Here is a 24,178-nt window from a genome sequence, read left to right as displayed (position 1 = left end):
ACCATCCCCCCCATTACTGGCCATCATCCCCATTACTGACCACCCCCATTACTGACCATCATCCCCATTACTGACCATCCCCCCCATTACTGACCATCATCCCCATTACTGACCATCCCCCATTACTGACCATCATCCCCATTACTGACCATCATCCCCATTACTGACCATCATCCCCATTACTGACCCCCCCCCCCCCCCCACACATTACCGACCCTCCCTCTGTCACTGACCATCACATTTTATTCTGGGTCATTATCCTGAAATATAAATCACCATAAAACAGCCATTCCGATTCCAAACCAACTTTATAAATCAACGCACCCGCCATCCATAAAACAAGTGACTGAATCCCCCTTGTACATTCCATCAATGCTGGGTCCAGTCGCCCTTCCCAGTCTCACCCACGTGACTGGGGCCTGCACAGCAGCAAGTTACAGGACACTGTGACTCCCTCTGAGCAGAATGTGTCCTGCTTCAGACTGCAGGATCTGGGCATGAGGGGCAGTGGCCGGGACTGGCAGCTTGACAGGCAGCAGCGGGTCACTGGTGGAATGGCAATAACGGGGGAACAAATGCTGCCTTCCTGAGAGAGAGGGAGAGGGAGAGGGAGCGAGGGAGAGAGAGAGAGAGAGAGGGAGAGGGAGAGGGGGCGGTAGGAACGTGCCCCTTGCAGCCACTGTCACGCCCCTGGGGCAGTTTTGTGATCAGTTGGAGTGTTGGAGTTTTGTGACACCCTGGAAACCCCTAGAGGGAGGGAGAGAGGGTGGGAGGGAGGGAGGGAGGGCCGGAGGGAGGGAGGGAGTGAGGGAGGAAAGGAGGGTAATGATATCATTTATTGTGGAAATCAATGCAGCAAAACTAAACTTTCGGTGATTGAAGCAGACAAGGTTGAGAAAGGCCAGTTACTGATTGTTAACCCAATAAATTAAGAAGAGAGATCAGTTAAAATGGTTAAAGGGCAGCTGGCTTCTTTCAGTGAACTGATGATGACTCTGTCTAATAGGATTGGGTGAGGATGAAATGTGTTCACCCCCGAGGCTGAACTGTGATTTGATCAGAAATTTGATGCATGATGTGACCGTTCTGCTTAAAGGAGGCAACAGCCCAGGTTCCTTCTTCAATCCAGCTCTTTGAGAATGAGGAATACTCGGTGCTGGCAGACACTGCGAGTCCGGGAGACTATCTCCATCTACCTGACCACTCTGCTGATTATCCTGGGCATTCTGGTGGCATCGTTTAACTCGACCACCCCCAGGCACAACCCCTTTCCCTATCGAGTCCCCTTGGACCCCCAGGGAGTGGCAGAACTAGCCTGGAATGTCAGCTATTCCCAGCAAGCTGTGTATTTCCGCCTTTTGATCAGGCAGTTGAAGTTTGGAATTCTGTTCGGAATGTCAGACAGAGGAGGCATTAGGAATGCTGACCTGGCCATTCTGTGGAGTGATGGGCAGAATTCTTACTTTGGGGTAAGTCAAACTGTTTGTTCTCGAACTCAGGCCTTCCCCAAATAACCAAAGTGTGGGAGACTTGTGGAGTCACTCCAGACACCCAGATTTAGCTGTGAGGAGAGGTTAGATAAACTCGGTTTGTTCTCACTGGAACGACAGAGGTTGAGAGGTGACCTGATAGAGGTCTACAAGATTGTGAGCGGCATAGACAGAGTGGATTGTCAGATGCTCTTTCCTAGGGTAGGAGAGTCAAGCACTAGGGGGACATAGGTTTAAAGTGTGTGGGGAAAAGTTTAGAACAGATGTGCAAGGCAAGTTTTTTACACAGGGTGGTAAACATATGGAGCGTGCTACCTGGGGAGATGGTGGGAGAAGGTACGATAGCAGCATTTAAGGGGCATATTGACAAATATATGAATAGGGTGGGAATGGAAGGATACGGACTTAGTAAGTGCAAATGGTTTTAGCTTAGCCAGGTACCATGGTCAGAGCAGACTTGGAGGGCCGAAGGGCCTGTTCTTTGATGTGGAGATGCCGGCGTTGTACTGGGGTGAGCACAGTACGAAGTCTTACAACACCAGGTTAAAGTCCAACAGGTTTGTTTCGATGTCACTAGCTTTCGGAGCGCTGCTCCTTCCTCAGGTGTATGAAGAGGTCTGTTCCAGAAACACATATATAGACAAATTCAAAGATGCCAAACAATGCTTGGAATGCGAGCATCAGCAGGTGATTAAATCTTTACAGATCCAGAGATGGGGTAGCCCCAGGTTAAAGAGGTGTGAATTGTACCAAGCCAGGACAGTTGGTAGGATTTCGCAGGCCAGATGTGGGGGATGAATGTAATGCGACATGAATCCCAGGTCCCGGTTGAGGCCGCACTCATGTGTGCGGAACTTGGCTATAAGTTTCTGCTCGGCGATTCTGCGTTGTCGCGCGTCCTGAAGGCCGCCTTGGAGAATGCTTACCCGGAGATCAGAGGCTGAATGCCCTTGACTGCTGAAGTGTTCCCCGACTGGAAGGGAACATTCCTGCCTGGTGATTGTTGCGCGATGGCCGTTCATTCGTTGTCGCAGCGTCTGCATGGTCTCGCCAATGTACCACGCTTCGGGACATCCTTTCCTGCAGCGTATGAGGTAGACAACATTGGCCGAGTCGCACGAGTATGTACCGCGTACCTGGTGGGTTGTGTTCTCACGTGTAATAGTGGTATCCATGTCGATGATCTGGCACGTCTTGCAGAGATTGCCATGGCAGGGTTGTGTGGTGTCGTGGTCACTGTTCTGAAGACTGGGTAGTTTGCTGCAAACAATGGTTCGTTTGAGGTTGCGCGGTTGTTTGAAGGCAAGTAGTGGGGGTGTGGGGATGACCTTGGCAAGATGTTCATCGTCATCAATGACGTGTTGAAGGCTGTGAAGAAGATGACGTAGTTTATCCGCTCCGGGGAAGTACTGGACGACGAAGGGTATTCTGTCGGTTGTGTCCCATGTTTGTCTTCTGAGGAGGTCGGTCCGGTTTTTCGCTGTGGCGCGTTGGAACTGTCGATCGATGAATCGAACACTATATCCCGTTCGTACGAGGGCATCTTTCAACGTCTGTAGATGTCTGTTACGCTCCTCCTCGTCTGAGCAGATCCTGTGTATACGGAGCGCTTGTCCATAGGGGATGGCTTCTTTAATGTGTTTAGGGTGGAAGCTGGAGAAGTGGAGCATCATGTGGTTATCCGTGGGTTTGCAGTAAAGCGAAGTGCTGAGGTGACCGTCCTTGATGGAGACGGGTGTGTCCAAGAATGCAACTGATTTTGGAGAGTTGCATTCTTGGACACACTCGTCTCCATCAAGGACGGTCACCTCAGCACTTCGCTTTACCGCAAACCCACGGATAACCTCACGACGCTCCACTTCTCCAGCTTCCACCCTAAACACATTAAAGAAGCCATCCCCTATGGACAAGCGCTCCGTATACACAGGATCTGCTCAGACGAGGAGGAGCCTTACAGACATCTACAGACGTTGAAAGATGCCCTCGTACGAACGGGATATGGCACTCGACTCATCGAGCGACAGTTCCAACGCGCCACAGCGAAAAACCGCACCGACCTCCTCAGAAGACAAACATGGGACACAACCGACAGAATACCCTTCGTCGTCCAGTACTTCCCCGGAGCGGATAAACTACGTCATCTTCTTCACAGCCTTCAACACGTCATTGATGACGATGAACATCTTGCCAAGGTCATCCCCACACCCCCACTACTTGCCTTCAAACAACCACGCAACCTCAAACGAACCATTGTTTGCAGCAAACTACCCAGTCTTCAGAACAGTGACCACGACACCACACAGCCCTGCCATGGCAATCTCTGCAAGACGTGCCAGATCATCGACATGGATACCACTATTACACGTGAGAACACAACCCACCAGGTACGCGGTACATACTCGTGCGACTCGGCCAATGTTGTCTACCTCATACGCTGCAGGAAAGGATGTCCCGAAGCATGGTACATTGGCGAGACCATGCAGACGCTGCGACAACGAATGAACGGACATCGCGCAACAATCACCAGACAGGAATGTTCCCTTCCAGTCGGGGAACACTTCAGCAGTCAAGGGCATTCAGCCTCTGATCTCCGGGTAAGCGTTCTCCAAGGCGGCCTTCAGGACCCGCGACAACGCAGAATCGCCGAGCAGAAACTTATAGCCAAGTTCCACACACATGAGTGCGGCCTCAACCGGGACCTGGAATTCATGTCACATTACATTCATCCCCAACCATCTGGCCTGCAAAATCCTACCAACTGTCCTGGCTTGACACAATTCACACCTCTTTAACCTGGGGTTACCCCATCTCTGGATCTGTAAAGATTTAATCACCTGCTAATGCTCGCATTCCTAGCATTGTTTGGCATCTTTGAATCTGTCTATATATGTGTTTCTGGATCATACCTCTTCATTCACATGAAGAAGGAGCAGCGCTCCGAAAGCTAGTGACATCAAAACAAACCTGTTGGACTTTAACCTGGTGTTGTGAGACTTCGTACTGAGTTGTTCTTTGTTCTTTCACAAGTTCCAGGTTTCCGGCTTTAACAGAAGCTGCAGATTGAGGACGACCTGCTGCGGGTGGTTCTGGGTGTCCAGTTGTACAATCTGCAGACTCTGCCACTTGGAGAGTAGGGAGATGAATTGTTTGGAGTTTGTGCCCTCTCGCTAATGCCTCAACGTGACCCCTGAAAAGCCCCTGGGCGGGTTTCTCTGTCCGTCAGCCCCACCCCACCGGCAACGGGATTCTCGGTCCCACCAGCCGGCCAATGGGGTTTCGCTTTGTGGCCGTCCAGACCGTGGTGAAAACCGTGGGCGTGATTGTGCCGCCGGCAAGGCAGAGGATTCCGGCGACAGAGAATCCCGCTGCCGGTGGGAGCGACGCTGCCGGACGGAGAATCCCGCTGCCGGTGGGGGCGACGCTGCCGGACGGAGAATCCCGCTGCCGGTGGGAGCGACGCTGCCGGGCGGAGAATCCCGCTGCCGGTGGGAGCGACGCTGCCGGGCGGAGAATCCCGCTGCCGGTGGGAGCGACGCTGCCGGATGGAGAATCCCGCTGCCGGTGGGAGCGACGCTGCCGGACGGAGAATCCCGCTGCCGGTGGGAGCGACGCTGCCGGGCGGAGAATCCCGCTGCCGGTGGGAGCGACGTTGCCGGGCGGAGAATCCCGCTGCCGGTGGGGCGACGCTGCCGGGCGGAGAATCCCGCTGCCGGTGGGAGCGACGCTGCCGGACGGAGAATCCCGCTGCCGGTGGGGGCGACGCTGCCGGACGGAGAATCCCGCTGCCGGTGGGAGCGACGCTGCCGGACGGAGAATCCCGCTGCCGGTGGGAGCGACGCTGCCGGGCGGAGAATCCCGCTGCCGGTGGGAGCGACGCTGCCGGGCGGAGAATCCCGCTGCCGGTAGGGGCGACGCTGCCGGACGGAGAATCCCGCTGCCGGTGGGGCGACGCTGCCGGACGGAGAATCCCGCTGCCGGTGGGGGCGACGCTGCCGGGCGGAGAATCCCGCTGCCGGTGGAGGTGACGCTGCCGGGCGGAGAATCCCGCTGCCGGTGGGAGCGACGCTGCCGGACGGAGAATCCCGCTGCCGGTGGGGCGACGCTGCCGGACGGAGAATCCCGCTGCCGGTGGGGGCGACGCTGCCGGGCGGAGAATCCCGCTGCCGGTGGAGGTGACGCTGCCGGGCGGAGAATCCCGCTGCCGGTGGGAGCGACGCTGCCGGGCGGAGAATCCCGCTGCCGGTGGGAGCGACGCTGCCGGACGGAGAATCCCGCTGCCGGTGGGAGCGACGCTGCCGGACGGAGAATCCCGCTGCCGGTGGGAGCGACGCTGCCGGACGGAGAATCCCGCTGCCGGTGGGGCGACGCTGCTGGACGGAGAATCCCGCTGCCGGTGGGAGCGACGCTGCCGGACGGAGAATCCCGCTGCCGGTGGGAGCGACGCTGCCGGGCGGAGAATCCCGCTGCCGGTGGGAGCGACGCTGCCGGACGGAGAATCCCGCTGCCGGTGGGGGCGACGCTGCCGGACGGAGAATCCCGCTGCCGGTGGGGGCGACGCTGCCGGACGGAGAATCCCGCTGCCGGTGGGAGCGACGCTGCCGGGCGGAGAATCCCGCTGCCGGTGGGAGCGACGCTGCCGGGCGGAGAATCCCGCTGCCGGTGGGAGCGACGCTGCCGGATGGAGAATCCCGCTGCCGGTGGGAGCGACGCTGCCGGACGGAGAATCCCGCTGCCGGTGGGAGCGACGCTGCCGGGCGGAGAATCCCGCTGCCGGTGGGAGCGACGTTGCCGGGCGGAGAATCCCGCTGCCGGTGGGGCGACGCTGCCGGGCGGAGAATCCCGCTGCCGGTGGGAGCGACGCTGCCGGACGGAGAATCCCGCTGCCGGTGGGGGCGACGCTGCCGGACGGAGAATCCCGCTGCCGGTGGGAGCGACGCTGCCGGACGGAGAATCCCGCTGCCGGTGGGAGCGACGCTGCCGGATGGAGAATCCCGCTGCCGGTGGGAGCGACGCTGCCGGGCGGAGAATCCCGCTGCCGGTAGGAGCGACGCTGCCGGACGGAGAATCCCGCTGCCGGTGGGGCGACGCTGCCGGACGGAGAATCCCGCTGCCGGTGGGGCGACGCTGCCGGACGGAGAATCCCGCTGCCGGTGGGGGCGACGCTGCCGGGCGGAGAATCCCGCTGCCGGTGGGGGCGACGCTGCCGGGCGGAGAATCCCGCTGCCGGTGGAGGTGACGCTGCCGGGCGGAGAATCCCGCTGCCGGTGGGAGCGACGCTGCCGGACGGAGAATCCCGCTGCCGGTGGGGCGACGCTGCCGGACGGAGAATCCCGCTGCCGGTGGGGGCGACGCTGCCGGGCGGAGAATCCCGCTGCCGGTGGAGGTGATGCTGCCGGGCGGAGAATCCCGCTGCCGGTGGGAGCGACGCTGCCGGGCGGAGAATCCCGCTGCCGGTGGGAGCGACGCTGCCGGACGGAGAATCCCGCTGCCGGTGGGAGCGACGCTGCCGGACGGAGAATCCCGCTGCCGGTGGGAGCGACGCTGCCGGACGGAGAATCCCGCTGCCGGTGGGGCGACGCTGCTGGACGGAGAATCCCGCTGCCGGTGGGAGCGACGCTGCCGGACGGAGAATCCCGCTGCCGGTGGGAGCGACGCTGCCGGGCGGAGAATCCCGCTGCCGGTGGGAGCGACGCTGCCGGACGGAGAATCCCGCTGCCGGTGGGGGCGACGCTGCCGGACGGAGAATCCCGCTGCCGGTGGGAGCGACGCTGCCGGGCGGAGAATCCCGCTTCCGGTGGGAGCGACGCTGCCGGACGGAGAATCCCCCTGCCGGTGGGGGCGACGCTGCCGGACGGAGAATCCCGCTGCCGGTGGGAGCGACGCTGCCGGGCGGAGAATCCCGCTGCCGGTGGGGGCGACGCTGCCGGACGGAGAATCCCGCTGCCGGTATATATTCTGTGTCTTCCCAAATGAACCTTCTCCATTTTGGTTGGTGACAATCAGCGACTCCCGCAGATACAAACACATCCCCTGTCCGCAGGTGACTCACTGAACAATTTCACTGTCACTGCTGTCATGTGAGAGTACCTTTAAGAAATGGGAGTTTATTACTGCAGTGATGTCAAAGAATGGGTGGAACTGGGCTGTCTGTCAGCTTTTTACTTTCTTTTTGTTCTGCTAGGGCTATTCTTTTTGTTTTCCTTTCTTCTCACTCTTTTTCCTCTCTCTCTCTTTCATATTCAAGCTGCTTTAATTCTTTCTCATGTTCCATTTGTTTAAGTTGTAACTGAATTTTTGCCATTTCCAATGAGTCAAACTGTATCTCAGGCAACTTTAAATGCTTAGCCACCGCCATAATGACCTCATCTTTTTGCATTTTGTCAGGTAATGTTAACTGCAATGTTTTTGCCAAATCTAACAGTCTGCTTTTAGTCTCTGTCCGTAAGGTATTGCGTGTGACCGTTCCACCCCCAAAAACTTCAGAGCCTCTGAAAGAGCCATTGTCCACAACACACTCCCTACTTAAACAGAAATACCACACCTGAAAAGCACCCACAATATGCTCACCCCGCACTGTCTTTAAGTTCACTAAGCCAAACCAATAAATAGACTTTTATCCCGGACGAGCCCCCAATTTGTTATGGGCCAGGGTTTCGAGAACCCCAAAGAGTATCATGGAGTTCACCTGACCCACAACTTTTAATAGATTGTGGTGTGGGGAGCACATGGCCCACTCTACAGGTGTAGTACAGCAGAAATGGAAAAGTATTTTTTAAAGTAAAACAATGTTTATTCTATGAACCCAAGTTAACCTTTATAAAACATACAGTGAACATCTTAGCAACCATTAATTCAAATACAACCCACAAAGAATACAACACAAAGTAATTGTTTACGCTTTCCTTTTAACATCCATAAGACTTAAAACACCTTTTACCAGAAGCACATCAGGTTAAAGTCACTACTCTTATTAGTTTTAAATCACCCAGGATCGATTTACAGTCTTTAGATTACAGAGAGAGACTCTAATACGCCTTCTGGCTGTGACTGCAGCTATCCAGCTCTGAGAATGAAACTAAAACACACCCTGCAGCAAACAGCCTAAACCGAAAGTAAAAAGCTGACAGACAGCCCAGCTCCACCCACTCTCTGACATCACTGCAGTAGTAAACACCCATTTCTTAAAGTTACTCTCACTACAGATATTTATATGCACGCCCATTTATAAACACCCATTTCTTAAATGTACTCTCACATGACACTGCTCTGGGCCAGCAATTTGATAAATATTGAATCCCGTGGAGTTTGGGAATCTGGTGGAGTGGGAGCAGTTAGTTTCCCTCCATTACTATGCAGATTCCCACATTGTCAGTAAATGGAAAAACAGTGTTCGGAATTGAGGCTGTGTATTTATTTGATGCTAATTCTGTGCTGTTAGGATGCCTGGACTGACCGAGAGGCACGGATTCACTTGGACGAACAGCAGGATTACCAGCTGATTGACGCTCAACGATCTGCCCAAGGCCTTTACCTCACCTTCAAAAGACAATTCAACACTTGTGATAAAAGCGACTACGTTATTGAGGTGAGTTTGATTTTTGTCCTCTGCCAAATGACCTGAATGAAATTTTGTGATTGATTGGGGGGGGTGTTACGACCGGGTTAGTATATGGGTGAGGTGTGTCACGACCGGGTTAGTATATGGATGAGGTGTGTTACGACCGGGTTAGTATATGGGTGAGGTGTGTCACGACCGGGTTAGTATATGGATGAGGTGTGTCACGACCGGGTTAGTATATGGATGAGGGGTGTTACGACCGGGTTAGTAGATGGATGAGGTGTGTTACGACTGGGTTGTTAGATGGATGAGGTGTGTTACGACCGGGTTGGTAGATGGATGAGGTGTGTTACGACTGGGTTAGTATATGGATGAGGGGTGTTACGACTTGGTTAGTAGATGGATGAGCTGTGTTTCGACTGGGTTGGTAGATGGATGAGGTGTGTTACGACCAGGTTAGTAGATGGATGAGGGGTGTTACGACCAGGTTAGTAGATGAATGAGGGGTGTTACAACCGGGTTAGTAGATGGATGAGGGGTGTAACAACCGGGTTAGTATGTGGATGAGGGGTGTTACGACTGGGTCATTATATGGATGAAGGCTGTTACGACCGGGTCAGTATATGGATGAGGGGTGTTACGACCGGGTTAGTAGACAGATGAGGCATGTTACGATCGGGTTAGTAGACAGATGAGGGGTGTTACGACTGGGTTAGTAGATGGATGAGGGGTGTTACGACCGGGTTAGTAGATGGATGAGGGGTATTAGGACTGGGTTAGTATATGGATGAGGGGTGCTACGATCGGATTAGTAGACGGATGAAGGGTGTTACAGTTGGGTTATTAGATGGATGAGGGATGTTACGACCGGGTTAGTACATGGATGAGGGGTGTTACGACTGGGTTAGTAGATGGATGAGGGGTCTTACGACTGGGCTAGTAGATGGATGAGTGGTGTTACGATCAGGTTAGTATATGGATGAGGGGTCTTACGCCTGGGTTAGTATATGGATGAGGGATCTTACGCCTGGGTTAGTATGTGGATGAGGGGTGTTACGACCGGGTAGTATATGAATGAGGGGTGTTACGATCGGGTTAGTATATGGATGAGGGGCGTTACGACTGGGTTAGTAAACAGATGCGGGGTGTTACGACTGGGTTAGTATGTGGATGAGGGGTGTTATGACTGGGTTAGTATGTGGATGAGGGGGCGTTACGACTGGGTTAGTATGTGGATGAGGGGTGTTATGACTGGGTTAGTGTATGGATGAAGGGCGTTACGACTGGGTTAGTAGACAGATGCAGGGTGTTACAACCGGGTTAGTATCTGGATGAGGGGTGTTACGACTGGGTTAGTATGTGGATGAGGGGGTGTTACGCCTGGGGTAGTATGTGGATGAGGGGTGTTACGACTGGGTTAGTATGTGGATGAGGGGCGATACGACCAGGTGAGTATCTGGATGAGGGGTGTACGACTGGGTTAGTATGTGGATGAGGGGGTGTTACGCCTGGGTTAGTATGTGGATGAGGGGTGTTACGACTGGGTTAGTATGTGGATGAGGGGCGATATGACCAGGTTAGTATCTGGATGAGGGGTGTTACGACTGGGTTAGTATGTGGATGAGGGGTGTTACGACTGGGTTAGTATGTGGATGAGGGGCGATACGACCAGGTTAGTATCTGGATAAGGGGTGTTACGACTGGGTTAGTATGTGGATGAGGGGTGTTACGACTGGGTTAGTATGTGGATGAGTGGCGATACGACCGGGTAAGTATCTGGATGAGGGGTGTACGACTGGGTTAGTAAGTGGATGAGGGGCGATACGACCAGGTTAGTATCTGGATGAGGGGTGTTACGACTGGGTTAGTATGTGGATGAGGGGTGTTACGACTGGGTTAGTATGTGGATGAGGGGCGATACAACCAGGTTAGTATGTGGATGAGGGGTGTTACGACTGGGTTAGTATGTGGATGAGGGGTGTTACGACCGGGTATCAGAGACAAACTGATTCCTCTCTTTGTCCCAATGCGGAGTTGGTTATGACAGAGTTTGCATTTAAAAGGGAGGTGATATTGCTAATTTAATACACATTTAGCTGTATATAGCATGGTACAAGAAATCAGCCAAACAGATTCCTTAAATTAACAAGTAACGAGTTAGTTGTATTGTTAAAACTCACTCAGATAAAGAAGCAGGAATTATGTAAATGTACAAATATGTCTAACTACACACACAGTCTCTTTAAAAATGTAAAAAGCATTACTCTGAAGAGTATCAGATATTAAACATTTGGCCAAGTAATAAGTCAGAAACTTCAGGGATTGGTCAGATGCCTGTTTGGAGCTGACGGATTCTGGTCCTCGTGGCACAAAGAACAAAGAAAAGTACAGCACAGGAACAGGCCCTTCGGCCCTCCAAGCCTGCCTCAATCATGCTGCCCTAACTAAAAAAAAACCTTCTGCCCTCACTATTTGTAAAGGATAGACTAGCAGACAACAAAGGTACAAACAACAAGAGCTTTACTGGAAAGGAGTTTTCTCACAGGCTGTTATGATAGACTGACTGCCCACCCACACAAATGACTGATGGCATCATCAATACATCACATGATCGAGCTCTTAAAATGACCTTGTTCTAACTAGGAACAAACATGAATACACACTTTCCTCGCTCTTTACATTAGAGGTGCCTGCAATGAACTCAGACTCTCAGTTGACTCTGTCTCTAGCAAGCTAGTGGGAGCTGCTAAAAGTTGGTCAGTGTGTCTCCTCCAGACTACATCATCCCGAGTTTAAACAGTGTTAGAGACTGGTCCTGTTTGTGCCAAGGCAGGTATCCACTTCTCACTGGTGATATAATTCCTTGCTAATTCTTCCTGGTGGGAAGGATTCGGGAAAACCCCAAGGCGTTCTACACTTATGTGAGAAATAAGAGGATGATCAGAGTGAGAGTAGGGCCGATCAGGGATAGTGGAGGGAACTTGTGCCTAGAGTCTGAGGAGATGGGGGAGGCCCTAAATGAATACTTTGCTTCAGTATTCACGAGAGGGAACTTGTTGCTCATGAGAACAGTGTGAACCAGGTTAATAGACTCGAACAGGTTGATATTAAAGAAGGACGATATGCTGGAAATTTTGAAAAGCATCAGGATAGATAAGTCCCCTGGGCCTGACGGGATATACCCAAGGTTACTACGGGAAGCGAGGGAGGAGATTGCTGCGCCGTTGGCGATGATCTTTGCGTCCTCACTCTCCACTGGACTCGTACCGGATGATTGGAGGGAGGCAAATGTTGCTCCCCTGTTCAAGAAAGAGAATAGGGAAATCCCTGGGAATTACAGGCCCATCAGTCTTACGTCTGTGGTGAGCAAAATATTGGAAAGGATTCTGAGAGATAGGATTCATGATTATTTGGAAAAACATAGTTTGATTAAAGATGGTCAGCATGTCTTTGTGAGGGGCAGGTCATGCTTCATGAGCTTCATTGAATTCTTTGAGGATGTGACGAGATACATTGATGAAGGTCGGGCAGTGGATGTGGTGAATATGGATTTCAGGAAGGCATTTGATAAGATTCCCATGGTAGGCTCATTCAGAAAGTCAGGGACCATAGGGTACAGGGAAATGTTGCTGTCTGGATACAGAATTGGCTGGCCAAAAGAAGACAGACCTTGATGCAGTGTAGCGAGAGACAGACCTCCAACACTTGATAAAATGCAACACGATTTTATTCAACATCCAAACTATTATACATGTTCAACTGTGGGTCAACACTATGCTGACTTGACTGGAGACCTGACACTAGTCTGACCAGACTAACCTAGCTACCACATGGTGTAGGCACTGGCTAGCTCACGAGCTCTGACTGTCTCAGAGGCTGGGTCCCGAGAGGGCGGGAAAACTGGTGCCCTCTGGCTTTATAGTGGTTGTGTCCTGTCTGGTGATTGGCTGCTCTGTTCTGTGCGCTTACTGGTCATCCTGTGTGTCAATCACTGCCTGTCTGCACTCCATTGTATACATAGATGTATATTATGACATCTCCCACCCCCCCTTTTTTTCTCTATATTGTGTGTGTTGAGATAATAAATATTAAGCTGCATGTGCGTGTGGATGTGTATATGTGTGTGACTATATACAGAATGTGCTAAAATGACCTTATGTACACAGGAAGGTGTCGCTAGTGCAGATATAGGGCAGATGAAACTGTAACAATGATATTTACAGAGGTCAAAACGATAACACAGTTGTGCAAAAGTTCAGTCTATAAGTTTAGTCTCTGCGGCGGGCGACGAATTCTGGTTGACCGCCTCAAGGGTGGAGCAGGGGCCGCCTGCACCTGGATAGGCGGGACGGCCGCCAATGCGGTGGTCACAGAGGTCGGCAGGATTGCTGGTAGATCGGTGGCCTCGTGGTAGGGCACGTCCGGGGGAAGCATTGTGTGAGGCGGGACATCATGGTTAGGTGGCGGGCGTGGAACTCTGCGCAGCGCCCGTCTGTTGCGTCGTAGGAAGGAGCCATCAGCCATGCGGACGAGGAACGATCTCGGGGCCACTTGCTTGACCACGACAGCTGTGGCGGACCAGCCGCCGTCAGGCAACTGCACACGAACACGATCAGTTGGGACCAGCTCGGGGAGATCCGTGGCATGAGCGTCGTATGCTGATTTCTGGTGGGCCCGAGACTGCTGTATCTTTTGTATGACCGTGAGGTGGTCAAGGTCTGGAACATGGATGGCTGGAACTGTGGTTCGCAGAGTGCGGTTCATGAGCATTTGCGCAGGAGACAACCCAGTGGACAGCGGAGATGCTCTGTATGCCAGCAGCGCCAGGTTGAAGTCGGAGCCTGAGTCTGCAGCCTTGCATAGTAATCTCTTGACGATATGGACCCCTTTTTCGGCCTTCCCGTTTGACTGCGGGTAGTGGGGGCTGGAGACTACGTGACGAAAGTTGTATAGGCGGGCAAAATCAGACCATTCCTGGCTGTAAAAACAGGGACCGTTGTCACTCATCATCGTGAGCGGTATCCCATGCCTGGCAAACATTTCTTTGCATGCTTTAATCACCGCCTTCGCCGTGAGGTCGGACAGTTTCACCACGTCAGGGTAATTGGAGAAGTAGTCGACCAGGAGGACCTTGGCGTGGAAAAGGTCGCCACCGACTTTGGACCATGGGCAGGTCACTATCTCATGTTGCTGCAGGGTTTCTTTGGGTTGAGCTGGTTGAAATTTCTGACATGTGGGGCAGTTGAGGACCGTGTTGCAACATCCTGGCTGATGCCCAGCCAATAGACTGCCTCTCGAGCTCTGCGTCAACATTTCTCAACCCCCAGGTGACCCTCATGGAGTTGGCTGAGCACCATAGCTCGCATGCTCTGCGGAATCACAATCCTATCGAGCTTCATGAGGATGCCGTCCACCACTCGGGTCGTCCTTGACGTTGTAAAACTGGGGACACTGTCCCTTCTGCCAGCCATTCGTGAGGTGCGGCATTAGCACACTGGGCTAAATCGCTGGCTTTTAAAGCAGGCCAGCAGCACAGTTCGATTCCCGTACCAGCCTCCCCGACCAGGCGCCGGAATGTGGCGACTAGGGGCTTTTCACAGTAACTTCATTGAAGCCTACTCGTGACAATAAGCGATTTTCATTTAATTTCACACTGTAGCAGAGGATCCTTGGCCGTTTCCTCACGTATTTGGATGACCCTCTCATCAGTGGCCGGAAGGTTGGAGGCACACAATTGCACCAGCGCATCGATTTGGCAGACACAGTCAGTTTGTTCACACGGTGTCGTGATAGACCTGGAAAGGGCATCTGCAACAATGAGTTCCTTGCCTGGCGTGTAGACAAGTTCAAAGTCATAGCGGCGTAGCTTGAGAAGGATTCGTTGTAACCGAGGCGTCATGTCATTCAAATCCTTCTGGATTATGTGGACTAATGGCCTGTGGTCCGTCTCAACCGTGAATTTTGGGAGGCCATACACATAGTCGTGAAATTTGTTGATTCCCGTTAGGAGGTCCAGGCATTCTTTCTTGATCTGAGCGTACCGTTGCTCAGTGGGCGTCATGGCTCTGGAGGCATACGCAACTGGGGCCCATGAGGAGGAGTCATCCCGTTGGAGGAGCACCGCCCCAATACCGTCCTGGCTTGCGTCAGTGGATATTTTGGTCTCTTTGGTAGGATCAATGAACGCCAGAACCGGGGCTGTGGTGAGTTTTGCCCTCAGCTCACGCCATTCGTTCTCATGAGTGGGCAGCCACTGGAATTCCGTCGACTTTTTGACGAGATGGCGGAGGGCTGTGGTGTGTGCCGCCATGTTGGGAATGAACTTCCCGAGGAAGTTGACCATCCCTAGAAAGCGGAGGACCGCCTTCTTGTCCTCTGGGGTCTTCATGGCGTTGATCGCCGAGATCTTGTCAGCATCTGGCCGCACGCCTTGCTGCGAGATGTGGTCACCAAGGAATTTGATTTCTGATTGACCGAATGAGCACCCGGCTTTGTTGAGTCGGAGGCCATGCTCATGGATTCTGTGGAATACCTGCTTGAGGCGATCGATGTGTTCTTGAGGAGTTGTGGACCAGATTATGACATCGTCAACATACATGCGCACCTCCTCGATACCCTCCATCATCTGTTCCATGATGCGGTGAAATACCTCTGAGGCAGAGATGATGCCTAAAGGCATCCGGTTGTAGCAGTCGCGACCGAACGGGGTATTGAATGTGCCCAGCTTGCGACTGGACACCTCCAGCTGTATTTGCCAGAACCCCTCGAAGGCGTCCAGCTCCGTAAAGAATTTGGCATGAGCCATCTCGCTGGTCAACACCTCTCGTTTTGGTATCGGGTAATGTTCCCTCATGATGTTGAGGTTTAAATCCTTGGGGTGTTTGCAGATTCGAAGCTCCCCTGACGGCTTCTTGACGCAGACCATGGAGCTGACCCAGTCCGTGGGCTCTGTGACTTTTGATTTGATGCCCTGGTCCTGGAGGTCCTGTAACTGCTGCTTGAGGCGGTCCTTGAGGGGTGTCGGCACCCGACGTGGTGCGTGGATCACAGGGGTGGCGTTTGGTTTGAGCAGGATTTTGTATCGGTATGGGAGTGTGCCCATTCCGTCGAACATGCTGTGGTACTGCGTGATGATGTCATCAATTTCAGCCTGGAAGTTCTCATCAGGTGAGGCCGTCGCCTGTGGGGATGACATGGTGTGGACTCGCTGAACTGAGTTCGGGAGTTTGCAGGCCCGAGCACCGAGCAGGGACGCTCTGTCAGGTCCCACGATCTCAAATCGCAGTGTCGCTTCAAATGACTTGTTGGAAACTCCGAGTTGGCATGAGCCACTGGCAGCTATGGCATTGCCATTGTAGTCAAGGAGCTGGCAGGCCGGTGGAAGAATGCTTGGTCGGGCCCGGATGGTGTCGAGATCGGATTTGGAGATGAGGTTCGCCGATGCGCTGGTGTCCAGTTTGAACCGGATGCGAGCCTTGTTGACTGGGAGGACAGCACACCACTCGTCGTCGGGATCCACGCTGAGGATCGGGAGGTGCGTCGCTGTCTTGGAGAAAGGCAGCGCATGCTTCGTAATGATGCCCACCCGGTATGGAGATTTCAGGCACGCAGCATCAGGATCTGTTGGGCTGTCGGGGTCGGAGTCTGCCATGGCCTGCTGTATTGAATGGACGCTTCTGTGCCGCGGCTGGGATCGCTGGATGCTGGGCAGTGGAGCAGATCTGCAAAGGGCTGCGTAGTGGCCAAGCTTGCCACACTGTAGACACCGTCGTGGTTTTGCCGGACATTGCCGCTTTAAATGGGCGGAGCCACAATTCGGACACGTCATGACGCCAACGTCAGCGTGTTCCGTGCGCCATCGCGCATGCGCAGTGCGGTCGAACGACGTACGCACCTGCGCAGTCTGGTCGTCGGTCTCGCCGTCCCCTCGGTCGTGGCGCACATGCGCAGGGGCCCGGGAAAAGGGCGGGGAATGGCCACTCTCGTCGATACTTAGGCCCTGCATTTGTGCGATGGCTGCACCCGTTCCGCCTCGTGGGAGGTTAGCTTAGCCGTTTCTGCCGCCCTGATGTGGGAGTACCGATTGTTAGCATGTTCGTGGAGAACGCACGTTTCGATGGCGATGGTGAGGGTGAGCTGCTTGACTTTCAGGAGCTGCTGGCGAAGGGAATCGGAGTGGACCCCGAAAACGATCTGATCCCGGATCATGGAATCAGCCGTCAAGTCATCGTTACATGACTGTGCGAGGATGCGGAATGGGATTGAAAAGGTTCATCCTTACCCTGAAGCCTCTGCTGGAAAACGTTTGGTTCAAAGCTCTCATTCACCTCAATGCCGCAGTGGCTGTCAGACTTCAGTTGGACTGTTTTAAATTTCGTCTTGTCTTCGCCTTCAGCGAATGTGAGGGAGTTGTAGATGTGGATGACGTGGTCCCTGGCTGTGGAGAGGAATAGTGCGATCTTCCTGGCGTCCGATGCGGCCTCGAGGTCGGTGGCTTCTAGATAGAGTTGGAACTTTTGTTTGAAGATCTTCCAATTTGCACCGAGGTTGCCGGCGATGCGGAGCTGCGGAGGAGGGCGGACGTTTTCCATGTCACCGGATGGCAGTTTGTTGGTCAGCGCTGATTCACTCAAGGTAGGTCAAGCTGAGGAAATAAGAAATTTACAAATGGATATTGCTACCCCATCCACGGCAAATGTGCGGCCAATCCCAGTCTCATGTGTCCCAGAGTCACAACACAAGTGAATTAGCCACTAATTCTTATAAAAATCCCCCAAATCTTCGGCATTGGCTGCCCAATAATTACAGTCACCAGGTTTGTCAGCTGAAACATGATTACTGCTTATTTATAACTAGAATGAATATGAACTATACAATAAACACAGCGGCTTAATGACGAGCTAATACCTGACTCCCCTTTAACTGCCCCACCCTCGACCCACACACACACACAAGACAGACAAACACAGAGGGGTGGAAAAGGTGAAAAAGGATCAAGGTGAAGAGATGATGAGTCCATTAGTGCCCTTATGTCACAGTAGGAGTGTGGTTTAAAGTCTCTGGTCTACAGCCTGTAGTGATCTTCTTCGCAGCTCTGCAGCATTTCTGACTCAGCTTTCCCAGGAGAAGCCTCTGGCTTCACATTGCCTCTTCTTAGGGAGTATTATCAGATTCTGGTCTCTGCCAGGAACACCAGCCACGTTTCCAGCTTCTGAATCCTTTTCAAATGTCTGCACACGGATCAATAGTTTTTGTATTTTTTTAGTTCTCTGGGACTCTGTGAGCGGGGTGCTGACCTCCTCGTTGCCCGTTTTCTTTGTGGGTTTTGTAAAAGATAGGCTTGCAGACTATGAAGGTACAAACAAACAAGAGTTTCTCCCAGACCTCCTCAGATTCAGTGTTGGTGTCCTTTGCAAATCCAACACATTAGCTGCTGTTAAACTTGAGTCATTCGCTTACAACAAATGGTCTTTCTAAAAAATTCAATCTTTATGAATGTCAAGCCGATGACATCATAAATTAATATTTTATATCACACATCTTTATTACTGGTCCTTGTAACAATTCACCAACGAGATTATTTCAGGTGAAAAGATTTTCTCTAATTAATAATAATAATAGCTTATTGTCACAAGTAGGCTTCAATGAAGTTACTGTGAAAAGCCCCTAGTCACCACAGGAGCATGCCCATTGATTCCATATTCACACTTGATTGGCTGAGAATGATGGGTATCTGTAACTGATTGTCCTATTCACTCAAGGGTGGAACAGTCCATCTTTTGTATGGATTCCTCGAGCGACCAACACCATCACTGGAATCAATAGACCTGAGATCAATGAATGGTGGAATGCAACGTGTGCAGCTCCTCAAGGCAAGTGTCAGCTCTCCCACACTGCCACCTGATGTCAAGGTGCTGGATGTCCTCGCTCCCAATGTGACAATCCCTGACCAGGAGACGACATACTGGTGTCACATCAGCAAACTGCCTAGAGACCTCCCTGCACATCACATCGTTATGGCAAGTATCATGTGTGATGGTGAAGAGATCGGGGCAGGAGAATGAGTGAGGATAGTGAGTGAGTGAGGATTGTGAGTGAGTGAGGATTATGAGTGAGTGAATGAGATTATAAGTGAGTGAGGATTGTGAGTGAGTGTGGACAGAGTGAGTGAGGATTGTGAGTGGGCAAGGATAGTGAGTGAGGATAGTGAGTGAGTGAGGACTGAGTGAGTGAGGACTGTGCGTGAGTGAGGACTGTGAGTGAGGATAGTGAGTGAGTGAGGATACTGAGTGAGTGATGATAGTGAGTGAGTGAGGATTGTGAGTGAGTGAGGACTGTGAGTGAGTGAGGATTATGAGTGAGTGAGGATTGTGAGGGAGGGAGAGTAGTGAGTGAGTGAGGATTGTAAGTGAGTGAAGATAGTGAGTGCGGGAGGACTGCTAGTGAGGACTGTGAATGAGTGAAGACTGTGAATGAGTGAGGACTGTGAGTGAGTGTGCATAGTGAGTGAGTGAGGAGAGTGAGTGAGGATAGTGAGCGAGCATTATGAGTGAGTGAGGATAGTGAGTGAGGATAGTGAGTGAGGGTAGTGAGTGACTGAGGATAGTGAGTGAGGAATGTGAGTGAGTGAGGATAGTGAGTGACTGAGGATAGTGAGTGAGGATAGTGAGTGAGGATAGTGAGGGAGGGAGGATAGTGAGTGAGTGGGGATAGTGAGTAAAGATAGTGAGTAAGTGAGGATTGTGAGTGAAGATAGTGAGTGTGTGAGGATTGTGAACGAGTGAGTGAGGATAGTGAGTGAGGGTTGTGAGTGAGTAAGGATAGTGAGTGAGGGAGGATAGTGAGTAAGTGAGGATAGTGAGTGAGGATAGTGAGTTAGGCTAGTGAGTGAGTGAGGGTTGTGAGTGAGTGAGGATTGTGATTGAGTGAGGATAGTGAGTGAATCAAAATAGTGAGTGAGTGAGGATAGTGAGTGAGGATAGTGAGTGAGGGAGGATTGTGAGTGAGTGAGGATAGTGAGTGAGGATAGTGAGTAAGGGAGGATTGTGAGTGAGGATAGTGAGTGAGGATAGTGAGTGAGGATTGTGAGTGAGGATAGTGAGGATAGTGAGGGAGGGAGGATTGCGAGTGAGTGAGGATAGTGAGTGAGTGAGGATAGTGAGTGAGGATAGTGAGTGAGGGAGGATTGTGAGTGAGTAAGGATAGTGATTGAGTGAGGATAGTGAGTGAGGATAGTTAGTGAGGGAGGATTGTGAGTGAGTGAGGATAGTGAGTGAGTGAGGATAGTGAGTGAGGATAGTGAACGAGTGAGGACTGTGAGTGAGTGAGGATAGTGAGTGAGGATAGTTAGTGAGTGAGGATAGTGAGGGAGGGGGGATAGTGAGGGAGTGGGGATAGTGAGTGAGAATAGTGAGTGAGTGAGGATTGTGAGTGAGGATAGTGAGAGAGTGAGGATAGTGAGTGAGGAATGAGAGAGTGATGATAGTGAGTGAGGGAGGGTAGTGAGTGAGTGAGGATAGTGAGTGAGGATAGTGAGTGAGGGAGGGTTGTGAGTGAGTGAGGATAGTGAGTGAGTGAGGATAGTGAGGGAGGGAGGATAGTGAGTGAGTGGGGATAGTGAGTAAAGATAGTGAGTAAGTGAGGATTGTGAGTGAAGATAGTGAGTGTGCGAGGATTGTGAACGAGTGAGTAAGGATAGTGAGTGAGGGAGGATAGTGAGTAAGTGAGGATAGTGAGTGAGGATAGTGAGTTAGGCTAGTGAGTGAGTGAGGGTTGTGAGTGAGTGAGGATTGTGATTGAGTGAGGATAGTGAGTGAATCAAAATAGTGAGTGAGTGAGGATAGTGAGTGAGGATAGTGAGTGAGGGAGGATTGTGAGTGAGTGAGGACAGTGAGTGAGGATAGTGAGTAAGGGAGGATTGTGAGTGAGGATAGTGACTGAGGATAGTGAGTGAGGATTGTGAGTGAGGATAGTGAGGATAGTGAGGGAGGGAGGATTGCGAGTGAGTGAGGATAGTGAGTGAGTGAGGATAGTGAGTGAGGGAGGATTGTGAGTGAGGATAGTGATTGAGTGAGGATAGTGAGTGAGGATAGTTAGTGAGGGAGGATTGTGAGTGAGTGAGGATAGTGAGTGAGTGAGGATAGTGAGTGAGGATAGTGAACGAGTGAGGACTGTGAGTGAGTGAGGATAGTGAGTGAGGATAGTTAGTGAGTGACGATAGTGAGTGAGTGAGGATAGTGAGTGAGGATATTGAGTGAGGGAGGATTGTGAGTGAGTGAGAATAGTGAGTGAGGATAGTGAGTGAGTGAGGATAGTGAGGGAGTGGGGATAGTGAGTGAGAATAGTGAGTGAGTGAGGATTGTGAGTGAGGATAGTGAGAGAGTGAGGATAGTGAGTGAGGAATGAGAGAGTGATGATAGTGAGTGAGGGAGGGTAGTGAGTGAGTGAGGATAGTGAGTGAGGGAGGGTTGTGTGTGAGTGAGGATAGTGAGTGACGATAGTAAGTGAGTGAGGATTGTGAGTGAGTGAGGATAGTGAGTGAGGATTGTGAGTGAGTGAGGATTGTGAGTGAATGAGGATTGTGTGTGAGTGAGGATAGAGAGTGAGGATAGAGAGTGAGGATAGCGAGTGAGGATAGCGAGTGAGGATAGCGAGTGAGGATAGCGAGTGAGGATAGCGAGTGAGGATAGAGAGTGAGGATAGCGAGTGAGGATAGCGAGTGAGGGAGGATTGTGAGTGAGTGAGCATAGTGAGTGAGGATAGTGAGTGAGGATAGTGAGTGAGGATAGTGAGTGAGGATAGTGAGTGAGAATTGTGAGTGAGAGGATAGTGAGTGAGAGGATAGTGAGTGAGGATTGTGAGTGAGGATAGTGAGTGAGAGGATAGTGAGTGAGGATAGATTGTGAGTGAGTGAGGAAAGCGAGTGAGGATAGTGGGTGAGGATAGTGAGTGAGGGAGGATTGTGAGTGAGTGAGGACAGTGAGTGAGGGAGGATTGTGAGTGAGAGGATAGTGAGTGAGGATAGTAAGTAAGGGAGGATTGTTAGTGAGTGAGGATAGCGAGTGAGGATAGTGGGTGAGGATAGTGAGTGAAGATAGTGAATGAGTGAGGATTGTGAGTGAGTGAGGACAGTGAGTGAGGACAGTGAGTGAGGAAGGATTGTGAGTGAGGATAGTGAGTGAGGATAGTGAGTGAGGATAGTGAGTGAGGATAGCGAGTGAGGATAGCGAGTGAGGATAGTGAAGGAGGATTGTGAGTGAGTGAGTATAGTGAGTGAGTGAGGATAGAGAGTGAGGATAGAGAGTGAGGATAGAGAGTGAGGATAGAGAGTGAGGCTAGAGAGTGAGGAAAGTGAGTGAGGATAGCAAGTGAGGATAGCGAGTGAGGATAGCGAGTGAGGATAGCGAGTGAGGGAGGATTGTGAGTGAGTGAGTATAGTGAGTGAGTGAGGATAGAGAGTGAGGATAGAGAGTGAGGATAGAGAGTGAGGATAGAGAGTGAGGATAGAGAGTGAGGATAGAGAGTGAGGATAGTGAGTGAAGACAGTGAGTGAGGATAGTGAGTGAGGATAGTGAGTGAAGACAGTGAGTGAATGAGGATAGTGAGTGAGGATAGTGAGTGAGGATACTGAGTCGGGTGCATTGTGAGTGAGTGAGGGTAGTGAGTGAGGGTAGTGAGTGAGGATAGTGAGTGAGGATAGTGAGTGAGTGTGGATAGTGAGTGAGGATAGTGAGTGAGTGAAGATAGTGAGTAAGGACAGTGAGTGATTGAGGATAGTGAGTGAGGGAGGATAGTGAGTGAGTGAGGATAGTGAGTGAGGGAGGATAGTGAGGGAGGATAGTGAGTGAGGATAGTGAGTGAGGGAGAATTGTGAGTGAGTGATGATAGTGAGTGAGGATGGTGTGTGAGGATATTGAGTGAGGATATTGAGTGAGGATAGTGAGTGAACGAGGCTAGTGAGTGAGTGAGGATACTGAGTGAGGATAGTGAGTGAGTGAGGATAGTGAGTGAGAATAGTGAGTGAGGATAGTGAGTGACTGAGGCTAGTGAAAGAGTGGGGTTTGTGAGTGAGTGAGAATAGTGAGTGAGGATTGTGAGTGAGTGAAGATAGTGAGTGAGGATAGTGAGTGAGGATAGTGAGTGAGGATAGTGAGTGAGGATAGTGAGTGAGGATAGTGAGTGAGGATAGTGAGTGAGGATAGTGAGTGAGGATAGTGAGCGAGGATTGTGAGCGAGGATTGTGAGCGAGGATTGTGAGCGAGGATTGTGAGCGAGGATTGTGAGCGAGGATTGTGAGCGAGGATTGTGAGCGAGGATTGTGAGCGAGGATTGTGAGCGAGGATAGTGAGTGAGGATAGTGAGTGAGGGATGATCGTGAGTGAGTGAGGATAGTGAGTGAGGATAGTGAGTGAGTGAGGATAGTGAGTGAGGATAGTGAGTGAGTGAGGATAGTGAGTGAAGATAGTGATTGAGGGAGGATTGTGAGTGAGTGAGGATAGTGAGTGAGGATCGTGAGTGAAGATAGTGATTGAGGGAGGATTGTGAGTGAGTGAGGATAGTGAGTGAGGATCGTGAGTGAGGATAGTGAGTGAGGATAGTGATTGAGGATAGTGAGTGAGGGAGGATTGTGAGTGAGTGAGGATAGTGAGTGAGGATAGTGAGTGAGTGAGGATTGTGAGTGAGGATTGTGAGTGAGGGAGGATAGTGAGTGAGTGAGAATAGTGAGTGAGGATAGTGAGTGAGTGAGGATAGTGAGTGAGGATAGTGAGTGAGGATAGTGAGTGAGGATAGTTAGTGGTGAGGATAGTGAGTGAGTGAGATAGTGAGTGAGGATAGTGAGTGAGGCTAGTGAGTGAGTGAGGCTAGTGAAAGAGTGAGGATTGTGAGTGAGTGAGAATAGTGAGTGAGGATCGTGAGTGAAGATAGTGATTGAGGATAGTGAGTGAGGGAGGATTGTGAGTGAGTGAGGATAGTGAGTGAGGATAGTGAGTGAGGTTCGTGAGTGAGGATAGTGAGTGAGGATAGTGAGTGAGTGAGGATAGTGAGTGAGGGAGGATTGTGAGTGAGTGAGGATAGTGAGTGAGGATAGTGAGTGAGTGAGGATTGTGAGTGAGGATAGTGAGTGAGTGAG

At 51.8% G+C, this 24,178-nt stretch overlaps 1 protein-coding gene across 2 annotated transcripts in view; it reads left to right on the top strand.

The window, feature by feature from the left end:
* The first annotated feature begins 1,054 nt into the window (after positions 1-1,054).
* The window catches only part of dbh (dopamine beta-hydroxylase (dopamine beta-monooxygenase)), an 85,012-nt gene continuing 61,888 nt past the window's right edge, over positions 1,055-24,178 (top strand). Inside the window, exons 1-3 of one of the 2 annotated variants that reach the window (XM_072488948.1) lie at positions 1,057-1,469; positions 8,929-9,075; positions 18,810-19,067. In XM_072488948.1, the coding sequence (XP_072345049.1) occupies positions 1,140-1,469; positions 8,929-9,075; positions 18,810-19,067 (735 nt within the window). In that variant the 5' untranslated portion in view covers positions 1,057-1,139. Of the gene's footprint in view, positions 1,470-8,928; positions 9,076-18,809; positions 19,068-24,178 lie in introns of both variants that reach the window. The other variant, XM_072488949.1, reaches the window with a different exon arrangement.

This window comes from Scyliorhinus torazame, chromosome 22, assembly GCF_047496885.1.
Source record: "Scyliorhinus torazame isolate Kashiwa2021f chromosome 22, sScyTor2.1, whole genome shotgun sequence".
NCBI classification, from domain to species: Eukaryota; Metazoa; Chordata; class Chondrichthyes; order Carcharhiniformes; family Scyliorhinidae; genus Scyliorhinus; species Scyliorhinus torazame.
The sequence above is the reverse complement of the archived record's forward strand: the minus strand, read 5'-3'. Positions and strand labels throughout refer to the sequence as shown.